The sequence below is a fragment of the Cololabis saira genome, chromosome 11 (assembly GCF_033807715.1).
Source record: "Cololabis saira isolate AMF1-May2022 chromosome 11, fColSai1.1, whole genome shotgun sequence".
Lineage (NCBI taxonomy): Eukaryota > Metazoa > Chordata > Actinopteri > Beloniformes > Belonidae > Cololabis > Cololabis saira.
Genome location: NC_084597.1, coordinates 2,402,215 through 2,414,722, shown reverse-complemented (window position 1 = coordinate 2,414,722; position 12,508 = coordinate 2,402,215). Strand labels below are relative to the sequence as shown.

General features: G+C 41.8%; 1 protein-coding gene across 7 annotated transcripts in view; it reads right to left on the bottom strand.

The window, feature by feature from the left end:
* Window positions 1-4,059: 4,059 nt before the first annotated feature.
* LOC133454896 (golgin subfamily A member 2-like) overlaps window positions 4,060-12,508 on the bottom strand; it is a 52,516-nt gene continuing 44,067 nt past the window's right edge. For 6 of the 7 annotated variants that reach the window (XM_061733614.1, XM_061733616.1, XM_061733618.1 and 3 more), the window contains 3 exons: window positions 10,144-10,250; window positions 9,046-9,229; window positions 4,060-7,018 (listed from right to left, as the gene is read on the bottom strand). In XM_061733614.1, coding sequence (XP_061589598.1) covers window positions 6,783-7,018; window positions 9,046-9,229; window positions 10,144-10,250 — 527 coding nt within the window. In that variant the 3' untranslated portion in view covers window positions 4,060-6,782. The remainder of the gene's footprint in view (window positions 7,019-9,045; window positions 9,230-10,143; window positions 10,251-12,508) is intronic. The other variant, XM_061733615.1, reaches the window with a different exon arrangement.

The window sequence follows — 12,508 nt, the reverse complement described above, 5'->3', positions numbered from 1 at the left end:
CTATTATTTCGTATAGTATTTTTTTATTTTGTTCTATCTCATTTTGTTTATATTTTATTTTATTTTTGCTTTAATTTCAATTCATTCTTTTTCTTATTTTATATTTGTTTTATTTTGTTATTTTTGTTTTATTTACTTATTAAAATTTTTTCCTTTTATACATTTTATTGTAATCAAATTGTATTCTATTTTTCTTTGTATTTTATTCGATTTTTATTTTATTATATTCTATTATTTATTGTAGTATTTTATCCTATTTTTTTATATTTTATATTTTACTTCAATTCATTCTTTTTTATTTTATATTTGTTTTATATTATTTTATAATTTATTTTGTGTTATTTTTGTTTTATTTACTTTATATATATATATATTTTATTTTTTATTCTATCTTATTTTAATTTTATTTAGTTGAAGTGTATTTGATTTTTGCTTTTATTTCATGGCATTATACAGGACTGTCAGAAAATTAGAATATTGCGAGAAAGTCCTTTATTTTCTGTAATGCAATTAAAAAAACAAAAATGTCATACATTCTGGAATCATTACAAATCAACTGAAATATTGCAAGCCTTTTATTATTTTAATATTGCTGATTATGGCTTACAGTTTAAGATTAAGATTCCCAGAATATTCTAATTTTTTGAGATAGGATATTTGAGTTTTCTTAAGCTGTAAGACATGATCAGCAATATTAAAATAATAAAAGGCTTGCAATATTTCAGTTGATTTGTAATGAATCCAGAATGTATGACATTTTTGCATTACAGAAAATAAAGGACTTTATCACAATATTCCAATTTTCTGAGACAGTCCTGTAAGAAGTTCATCTTCCGCTTCTGGGCCGCCGTCGCCATGGCAACGGGGAGGCGGTTGTTGCGTAACTTACGCGATTTACTCAACGAGGAAGCCCCGCCCACTGGAGACGTCACTCTTCCTTTAGCCGAGTCATTTTACTTTTTAATTAAACGGGCTCTTATTTCGCTTTAAAGCTTTGATATTTGAACATAGTATGTTTTAATAATGTCTTAATTATAATTTAAAAACATAAAATATTAAAAAATGCATGTTTTAATGAACTTTTACTGCCGGTCGTCGAGCTGCTGCATCGGTCTCACTGTTTACTAGAGTACTAGAGAGAGAAAATAAATAAAAACTGAACCATTGCAGTGAACGGAGTTGTCGCCACTCTCTCTCTCTAGTACTCTACTGTTTACCTCCTGCTGTACTCTACTGCGCATGTGCAGTATCATACTTATTAAACGGGCTCTTATTTTGCTTATCAAAAAAAATAAACATGACAAAATAAGATGGAAAAAAAAGAAAATAAAACAAAAAGAAAAAATAAAACAAAAAGATTAAGGGTCTGGAGCAAATTAGGTGACGTCCTTCCTTAAAAAAGTATTATTTAATGCATCCAGTCCTCTTGAGGCTTATTTATTATTACTATTTCTATTTTATTTTTATCATAATTGTTTTCTACTATTGTTTATACCTATATTATTATTAATAATTCATTATTTTATGATATTTTCTATTGTTTTATTTTATTATTTCATTATTATTTTATCATTTTATTTTTTAGAATTTGATTTTATCATTTCTACTTTATTTTACTGTTATCATATTTTCTTTATCTTTTTTATTACAATTTTTTATAATAATTTCTTCATATTATTTTAATAAATTATTTTATTTTTTATTTTATTTTATTATTTTATCATTCAAATCGTAGCCTCGGTGTAATATTTGACATCCAACTCCCTAATTAAAGTATAATCCCGAATATTAACATTTACTGGGCGTAAAAGTGGTGTCAGTTTAAAAAATAAAGACTATTTTTTGTCAGTTTGTGGTTATAAAGTGTTTTACCGAACTTTCACTACATATTGTTACTATATTTTATATTTTTAAATACAATAGGTTGAAAAATTGATATTTGGGCTGCTTTTTACTAAATATTTAGAAAAAGTATTCCAAATAATTGAATAATTTGATTTGGGCTGGTTTTTCATTATTTTGGCGGGTTTTGTGTCTGAAATCTGTCAGGTCTGGCAACCTCGACCTCAATTTAGTTTGAAAATGGTATTTTAAAGTCTTAAATCTGAATCCAAGGGTCTTCATTTCTGAATCTTAATCATTAAAAAGTTGATTTCATCATTTTGCGGAGAATCTCCCGAATCTGTGTTGCCAGGTTGGGCACATTTCAGCCCAATTGGACTGAAACATATAGATTTGTGCTGCTTTTCCTGGTTTTTACAAAATATTTACTAGAAATGATTCACAAATAATTTAATAAATAGGGCTTTTAACGTAGAGAATGTTTGATTCGGGCTGGTTTTTCAGTATTTCGGCGGGTTTTACATCACGTTTGTGCTGGATCCAGGGGCGGAGCGCAGGAATCAGTTTCAGAGGGGACGGAACATTCTCCATGGGCCCTTATGATCGTCATTTTAACGTTCAACATCATCCTGCCCATCAAATTACATTTATCCTCACTTTGAGCCAGGAAGGAAGGGAGGAAGGATAAGGGAAGGATCCTTCCTTCCTCCTTTCTTTCCTTCCTTCTTTTCATTCTTCCTTCCATCCTTCCCTGTTTTCCCCCTTCCTTCCTTCCTTCCTTCCTTCCTTCCTTCCTTACTCCTGCTCTCTCCTTCCTTCTCCATCCCTCTTTTCTCCCTTCCTCCCTTCTTTCCTTCCTTCCTTCCTCCCTTCCTTTTTTTCTCCCTTCCTTCCTTTCTCCCCCCCTCCCTTAAAGGGGACCTATTATGAAAAACACATTTTTTCTTGTTTTAACATATATAAAGTGGTCTCCCCTCACCCTGCCAGCACAGGGGAGACAAAATACCATGAATTTCTGCAAGCTCTCTGACCCCCCGCCTTACAGAATCCCCCAGCGTCACGTGACCTTTTTTTGAGCCATTCTGAATCTGCGCCTATGGTGACGTCACCATAGGCGCTCATTTCCATAGGTTCAGCCTCCGCTGCTGAAACCACGCCCACAACCAGATCTCTCCGCTGCTGGAGCGGTCCATCCTTGAGCCAGTCGGACGCGGCGCCGCGGCGGAGCGGATCCGGGTTAAATCATGCAGGTTCCCGGGTGGTTTGGGAGCTGGGTCCTCGGGGGTCTGTCCCAGGCTGGACCAGCTTCACTCTCCGAGATTTCCAGGCAAATCTGTTGGTTTGATCACCGATAACGGGCGATGCGCCGCGGATGCGCTCCGGAGCCGATCTGTGCGCCCGCCGTGGGGTTGCGGCGCCCGTCGCGCAGCATCCGCCGGGCAGATCCGGCTGAAATTCCGCTGGTCGGTCCCCGGGAGTCCCTGCTACCAGTCCAGGCCGGTTCCTGCGGTCCCGGCCGGTCGGAACCGGTCAGATTTCCCGGTTAAAGTCGCGGTGATGCGCGCGGCTCCAGCCTACTTTCTGGTTCCCAAAGCGGGGTTTCCGACTAAATTGTCCAGGTTCCCAGCCGCTTTGGGAGCAGGGATTTCTGGGGTACGTCCCAGGCTGGACCAGCTTCACCCTCCGAGATTTTCATCGAAATCTGTCGGTTTGATCCCCGGTAACGGGCGATGCACCGCGGAGCCATGCCAGGCGCCCGGCGTGGCTCCGGGGCCAGCGTTCAGCATCCGCCGGGCAGATCCGGCTGAAATAGTGCATACATGTTATTTATATACAACTCATATTTTATTTTTTTAACAATAAAGTTGCCATTTGTGAAAATTCAGTGTTGTGATAATTTACAGGCTCGGGCTGCTCTGGCGGAGTGAGGTTTATTCTCCTCCCCTGCTACACGTCATTCAGGGAGCCAATCAGCACAGAGCCTCATTATCATACCCCCCCCTTCCCTTTGAATGGAGCACAGAAAAAGGGGTTAGAAGCGGTAAAACTAGTGACAGGGCCCACAGGCTGGATTTCTGATTTATGTAGAAAAAACAAGCTTTAGATTGTTTTTAAGACATTCAAGGCCTGTTTAAAATATACATCAAATGCCATAATAGGTCTCCTTTAAACTGATTAGTTTTTCACTTATTCTGCAGAAATAAAACACTTGATCTGTTTGTTTTTTTGTCAACCTTTAATTTCATCCAGTCAGTAAGTTTCACCCTCAGCGACATCTGGAACAATGAATGTACAATATGTTACACAGGTACAGTATTTACACCTCTGTTTCAATCACACTTAAACTCAGTAAATTAGAAAGTCTCTTTTTTTATCTACATCCTTTTATTTCACAAACTCCCTAAAAAAAACTCCAGTTTATTTATCTCTTAGTCCGACAATTCCCAAAGTAGCAGAAAGAAAAAACATCCTAAATAAAACGTGTAGCCAGAATGAAGACGTGAGGAAATATAAAACGGACCGTAATACGGCGTAAAGTTACTCAGAAAAAGTGTTTAAAGTTGAAAATAAACTGAACTCTGCTGCTTTTTACAAGAGAATCATCAAGTGTCGTTGCAGAATTCCAGAAATCTGGGATCAATCAAAGGGAAACACAAAAGCTTTGCTCATTTCTGTTTTCTAATGCCCAAAAGATCTGCCCGTTATAACGTTTAACAGCAAGTTCAGAAAATAAATCTACGATCTAAGACAAAAAAAAAAGAGGATATTATGAGAATAAAGTCGTAATATTACCACTTTATTCTCGTAATTTCCTATTTCTTTTTTGTCTTGGTTTGGCCCTAATACTCGTATAAATCAAACCACTTTCCACGTTTAGTTTTTATTTCAAGGAGTGTTTTTTTTTTATTGTCTCGTTAGTTTCATCGTATCGTTAGTTTTATTGTCTTTTATCGTCTTTTTATTGATCCTCAGCGGCGCCGGCGCTTCATGGGATCATGGAGCTACATGAGAAGCTTTGTACAGTTTTAGTGCAATCGTACGTTAAATCATTAAATAATCTACTATAAACAACGACCACCGAAGAAGAACGCAGTCGTGACCATTAAAGCATCTTTGATATGTAGAACTAAAACACAAAGAGAATCATCAATAGTGTCACTTAGTTTTATAAACTTGTTCACTTGAAACTCCGATCAAACCTGTTTAGTTTATTTAGTCTCTAATCTGCTGATCCGACGCCGTCGGCAACGTTTGACACGAGACTAAAACGCTTCACAACATGCGCGAAAAAACGCACGCACGAAAAAACGGAAAAAAAAAGGAAAAAAGTGGAACTTGGTTTTGAACCGATCAGCAACTTCACCAGCGACTTCAACAACAACCTTTAAATACTAAGATCAACGTAACGTTTCCTTCCTCTCGCTCTTCTCCGTCCTTCTGGTTTCACATACAACTCTGTTATTACATTCACACGTGACGCTTATTTTCTCTTCTTTTTTGGCATGTGTAGTGAATTAAAACTGAGATTTTCACTTCAACAAAGTCTCACACGAGCTGATCGTTCACGCCGAATCAGCAGAATCTACGAGCCTTTTATTGCACAGAAATGAGACGGTGACGGATCAATAATAATAATCAGATAATCAGAGATTAGTGTCGCAAATGCTGATTATCTTTGAAAACAACAAAGTATTTCAGTCGGACTCGTGTCTGCAGAGGAAGCTCCTAAAATGTAATAATTTTACCAATAATATAATAAAACAGTAACCTATAATGTAATAACTTCACCAATAATGTAATAAAATATCCTGACTGATGTTGTAATAACATTTTTACCGATAATGTAAAACCTTATTACATTATTGGGAATTTATATTACAAATAATGTAATATATATGTTCATTTTCAGTCCAGAGTTCTACATTTTGTGTTTTAAGTATCTAAGAATGTTTTATACGCTGGATTTGAAACACCAGAATGACTATTGGCTTAAATTACAGACTTTGAGTAGCATGTAATAAATTCCCAATAATGTAATAAGGTTTTACATTATGGGTAAAAATGTTATTACAATATCAGTCAGGATATTTTATTACATTATTGGGTTTTATTATATTTTCGATTGAGTTAAGTGCAAATTTTATTACATTATTGGTGCTACAAGCTCTTTATGTGCAACGACTCCAAAATAACTAGAAGATTCTGTCCCAAGACAGAAATTATCAGAAAGAAAGAAAGAAAGAAAGAAAGAAAGAAAGAAAGAAAGAAAGAAAAGGCTCTTGTGCAAGATGCTGAGTCATGCTGCAGCCACAGATTCCACCAACAGGAGGTTTTATTACCAGTTATTACCAGTTATTATCTGTTATTAACAGTTATTACCAGTTATTATCTGTTATTAACAGTTATTATCTGTTATTACCAGTTATTACCTGTTATTAACAGTTATTAACAGTTATTATCTGATATTAACAGTTATTAACAGTTATTATCACCAGTTATTACCTGTTATTAACAGTTATTATCTGTTATTACCAGTTATTACCTGTTATTAACAGTTATTAACAGTTATTATCTGATATTAACAGTTATTAACAGTTATTATCACCAGTTATTACCTGTTATTAACAGTTATTAACAGTTATTATCTGTTATTACCAGTTATTAACAGTTATTACCTAATATTCTTCCTGCCGTCAATCATCAACAGCATCATTTAGGAGGATAAAGGGAGGATATGTAGAAATAAATAAGTGACAGGTAAAGACCAGAACTCTGGTTAAAGTAGGATGTTATTGAGATGAGGTTCTGGTCCAGGATCTGGACCTGGTCCAGGATCTGGACCTGGTCCTGGATCTGGTCCAGGTCTGGTCCTGGTCCGGGTCAGACCACCAGGATCTGGACCTGGTCCTGGTCTGGTCCAGGTCTGGTCCTGGTCCGGGTCAGACCACCAGGATCTGGACCTGGTCCTGCTCGTCGGGTCGGTAGAAGAAGGGGATGCAGGGGTTCTCCCCCAGGAAGGGGGGCCTGTGGGCCCCGCGGGGTCCCCCCTGGGGGTTCTGGATCTCCTGCAGCAGCTGCATGATCTGCCGGGTCGTCCCGTCCTGGTTGGGGGGCCCCGGGGGCCCCGGAAGGTCCGGGTCCGAGGGTTCGGCCAGCGGAACCACCTCCATGGATTCTGAGGAAACAAAAAGCAGAATATTTATTTTTTATTGGGCTGAAACCCGCCCAACCTGGCAACCCGGACTGAGTCTAACAACTGGAAACACATTTATTTCTCCTCAAAACTATTAATTAAATGAACTTTTCCTTTTCAAAGTCTAAGAAAACTTTTTAATGGTGACTTTATTTAATGAATATTCAAAAATTAAGACCTTTAAATTGAGATTCTAAGACAAACTAGACAATTTCCTCGCAGAAATTTCGAGAGTGCCACGGCGGGCTGCTGCACATTTGTGTACATTTTACAAGCAATAAAGGTGAAGGACTCAATACCGAGTCCAATGACACCACCCATGATTCTGTATGTCAAACCATTCAGAAGATATTGGACTATAACATATCGGCCAATCAGAAGAAGAGGCGGGGCTAATTTGTATATATAATATACAAATGTAAATATTTATATGTATACTAATAATTATATATATAAATATATCCCATGAACCGGTTCCCAGCAGGACTGGTTATCATCTAAGGTCAAAAGGTCAGGGTTCAGATTTCTCCATTTTCCAGGTTATATTATATGAAGTCTGTACTGACTGGGTCATGTGACCAGTTCTGGCTCAGTCTAATCAGTCAACAGCTGTGCTCTGGTTGCTAGGGGCAACAAGAACCTCGAAATGAGGAAGGTTCCGGGTTGGGTTGTGAGAAAACCCCAGCTTTTGCCTTGTGAAAGTTCTCAAATAACTCCGATTTGTGAGAAACCATAGCTCCTAGCAGAAAAATAAAGACATCGTGAGAGACACAGAACCCAGCAGATTGTGACAATCTTAATTTTATTCAGAAATTCCTTAAAATGTGTACCGGTAATTAGTAACGGCAGTACGAAAATAAAGTGAGATTTTTTTGAAGAAAACGTTTTACATTTTTTTATTACATTGCAGTCAATGGAGACCGAGGCAGGAATTGGGGCAGGAATCGTGGCTGTTAGCCCCCCCGTTTGAATTTTGTGCATACCCCGCCTGTCAAAGTCACATTTTATGAATCTCAACACCTATGTCTACATTTTGACCAAAAATTGTTTGTCCAGCTTTTATGGTTCGGCCGTGAGCTCGAGTTACAAATAAAAATTATGGTCATTTTTTGAATGTTTCAAAAACTTCACTCTAGATTTGACAAAAAAGTGATTTCCAATCCTCGCTTGAGGGCTCATATCTTGAAAAGTGTACATTTTAGGAAAAAACAGTTTCAGGTTTGGAGAAAGAAGAGAAGTTTTCCTCCGTTTTAAAGTTTGAATGACAGTTCTACGTGCAAGTATGAGAAAGATACGTGACTCAGAAAAAAGGTGAATTTGGAGTTTTTCCAACCTCCTTCCAGCCACAGTGTGACATTCTGCCCCATTCACTTACATGGGAAAATCTCCCCATTAGTTTGGAAATTTGGAAATGTTTTTGCACTTCGTGCAAAAACTATTTGTGCCATCGCTCTGAAAATCCACAGTACTGTAGTTAAATTCAGGGCTTACAACTTTCTAAATTGGTTCATAATTGTTCGAGTAACGGTGTACGAGTGGTGAGGCCCCAAACTTCTCCCAATGCGTTCCGGATGGCGCTAAAAGCGCACGTTTTTGCACGTTAGGCAAAAACTTGCACGCCAATCGCTAATAAAAGTCATAGCACACGATTCCCGCTTAAGGCGCACGTTTCTACGTTTTTACTTTTCGCGTTTTCTCAAAGCTGCGGGACTAGTAGCGCGCCAAAGTTTTGTCCGGAAAATGAATAATAAAAAAAAAAAAAATAAGATTAAATCCACACAATAACATGGCAAAGCCAGAGGCACTCCTCCATAGCTCTGCAGTGGAGGAGTGCCTCTTGGCGCAGCCGTGGCACTAGACATTTAAAGATCGTATTTTACTTTTTAAGGACCGCGGCGCCTGATTAGCGTCTCTGAGCATCGCTGAGTCGGGGTTTTACACCACCAGGGTTTTCGCTGAGTCGGGGTTTTGCACCACCAGGGTTTTCGCTGAGTCGGGGTTTTTCTCACCTGCCTCCCCGGCGGCGCTGAGGTCGAGCTGCTGCTCGTTAGCGTTAGCGACGGCTACAGGAAGCAGGTCGGGGCTAGCGTTAGCCACGGGGCCAGCGTTAGCCACGTTAGCGTAGCGGCTGAACCAGTCGTTCCTCTCGGCCACGAGTCGCATCACCAGGTCCTGCAGCTCGGCCAGCTTCGCCTGCAACGACACGCTTAGTTTTAATCACATCTTTAATCTCCACATTTATACTTTTTTCTCGACATTTATACTTTTTTCTCTGGCCAGGGGTGGCCCCCCCCGGTGGGGCCGTGGCCCCCCCTGGTGGGGCTAGGGGGGGCCCCCATAGACATATTTACGTAGACGCCGCATCGAGTGTTCTTGCCCGCTGCTGCGATACGTCAACGTCGCCGCCATATTGGATGTTCAAGACTGCGCTGTAAACTAATACAAGTAAATGGACTTATTCTCATAAAGTAAGAAAATAAAAAAAATCACAAAAATAAGAAAAATAGAGAAACATATTTTCTCATCAACAAAACAAATTTAAAATTTTTCAAATAACAAAATAACATATTTGAACCATTTTTCAAACAATAAAATAACTGAAAAAATCTGAAAAATGTTTCAAATATGTTATTTTTTTATGTAAAATATGCTTTGTTGATGAGAAAATATGTTTCTCTATGTTTCTTATTTTAGTGAGGGGGATATATATTGTTTTTCGGCACTACCTTGTTCTCTATAGCTGATATAACATGAATTAATCCTATGTGGGATCAATAAAGTTCTTATTTTTGCCATCTTAGAAAATTAAATTATATTTGGTGCCTAACTGTTTCCCAAGTATGTTAGTGCGTGTGTGAATGAATAAATGTGACGTAAAACGTAAATTTATTTGTAGAAAAGGCGCTTTATTAAAATAAGTCGATTTACTTGTATTAGTTTACAGCGCAGTCTTGAACATCCAATATGGCGGTGACGTTGACGTACGGCTCAGCACCCGATGGGGCATCTACGTATATACGTCTATGGTGCCCCGCCCCCACCGGTTGCCCCGCCCCCACCGGTGGCCCCCCCCCAGCCCCCCCTGCTGGTGAAGAGGAGGAACAGACCTTCATCTCCTCCTTGTCCTGGGCCAGCAGGCTGATGTATTGCTCCTTCTCCTGGTGTTTCTGCTTCATGATGGCTCTCTGGTTCTGGTACAGGGCGATGTATTCTCCTGGAAACACAGGAATTCATTATTCACAATTAAATTATTCACAATTAAACTATTCTCCTCGAGTTTACATGGAAATAGTAATTCTGAATTGAGGTTTCCATGGAAACACGTTTGATGGTTTTTCTCCAATTCCTCTCCAGGTCTGGGGGTTGGGAAGGTTCTGATTGGATAGGGGGGGGACCGGAAGTTAAACTACCGGAAGAAAAACTAACTGTTATATCGTTATTGAATGCACTGTTTTTTTTATTTGTTGCATTGTTTGACTGAATGTGCTTATATTTTCAACACTGTGCCTAGTTTTATGTTTTACACTATGCAATACGTTTTACACTGTACAATATGTTTTTATACAGAACTTTGTATTTTTTTCTTTATCCTTTTGAAGAAAAAAATAGTCTTTGACAGATCACCTGTTAGCGTATTTGTTACAAGGTGGTGGTGTGTGTGAGGGGGTGTGTGTGAGGGGGTGTGTGTGAGGGGGTGTGTGTGAGGAGGTGTGTGTGAGGGGGTATATGTGAGGGGGTGTATGTGAGGGGGTGTGTGTGAGGAGGTGTGTGTGAGGGGGTGTGTCTGAGGAGGTGTGTGTGAGGGGGTATATGTGAGGGTGTGTGTGTGAGGGGGTGTGTGTGAGGGGGTGTGTGTGAGGGGGTGTGTGTGAGGGGGTGTGTGTGAGGGGGTGTGTGTGAGGGGGTGTATGTGAGGGGGGTGTGTGAGGGGGTGTATGTGAGGGGGTGTGTGTGAGGGGGTGTGTGTGAGGGGGTGTGTGTAAGGGGGTGTGTGTGAGGGGGTGTGTGTGAGGGGGTGTGTGTGAGGGGGTGTGTGTGAGGGGGTGTGTGTGAGGGGGTGTATGTGAGGGGGGTGTGTGAGGGGGTGTATGTGAGGGGGTGTGTGTGAGGGGGTGTGTGTGAGGGGGTGTGTGTGAGGGGGTGTGTGTGAGGGGGTGTGTGTGAGGGGGTGTGTGTGAGGGGGTGTGTGTGAGGGGGTGTGTGTGAGGGGGTGTATGTGAGGGGGGTGTGTGAGGGGGTGTATGTGAGGGGGTGTGTGTGAGGGAGTGTGTGTGAGGGGGTGTGTGTAAGGGGGTGTGTGTGAGGGGGTGTGTGTGAGGGGGTGTGTGTGAGGGGGTGTATGTGAGGGGGTGTGTGTGAGGAGGTGTGTGTGAGGGGGTATATGTGAGGGGGTGTGTGTGAGGGGGTGTGTGTGAGGGGGTGTGTGTGAGGGGGTGTGTGTGAGGAGGTGTGTGTGTGAGGGGGTGTGTGTGAGGGGGTGTATGTGAGGGGGTGTGTGTGAGGGGTGTGTGTGAGGGTGTGTGTGTGAGGGGGTGTGTGTGAGGGGGTGTGTGTGAGGAGGTGTGTGTGTGAGGGGGTGTGTGTGAGGGGGTGTGTGTGAGGGGGTGTATGTGAGGGGGTGTGTGTGAGGGGGTGTGTGTGAGGGGGTGTGTGTGAGGGGGTGTGTGTGAGGGGGTGTGTGTGAGGGGGTGTGTGTGAGGAGGTGTGTGTGTGAGGGGGTGTGTGTGAGGGGGTGTGTGTGAGGGGGTGTATGTGAGGGGGTGTATGTGAGGGGGTGTGTGTGAGGGGGTGTGTGTGTGAGGGGGTGTGTGTGAGGGGGTATATGTGAGGGGGTGTGTGTGAGGGGGTGTGTGTGAGGGGGTGTGTGTGAGGGGGTGTGTGTGAGGGGGTGTGTGTGAGGGGGTGTGTGTGTGAGGGGGTATATGTGAGGGGGTGTGTGTGAGGGGGTGTGTGTGAGGGGGTGTGTGTGTGAGGGGGTGTGTGTGAGGAGGTGTGTGTGAGGGGGTGTGTGTGAGGAGGTATATGTGAGGGGGTGTGTGTGAGGGGGTGTGTGTGAGGAGGTATATGTGAGGGGGTGTGTGTGAGGGGGTGTGTGTAAGGGGGTGTGTGTGAGGGGGTGTGTGTGAGGGGGTGTGTGTGAGGGGGTGTGTGTGAGGGGGTGTATGTGAGGGGGTGTATGTGAGGGGGTGTATGTGAGGGGGTGTGTGTGAGGGGGTGTGTGTGAGGGGGTGTGTGTGAGGAGGTGTGTGTGAGAGGGTGTATGTGAGGGGGTGTATGTGAGGGGGTGTATGTGAGGGGGTGTGTGTGAGGGTGTGTGTGTGAGGGTGTGTGTGAGGTGTGTGTGAGGAGGTAAATGTGAGGGGGTGTGTGTGAGGGGGTGTGTGTGAGGGGGTGTGTGTGAGGGGGTGTGTGTGAGGGGGTGTGTGTGAGGGGGTGTGTGTGAGGGGGTGTGTGTGAGGGGGTGTGTGTGAG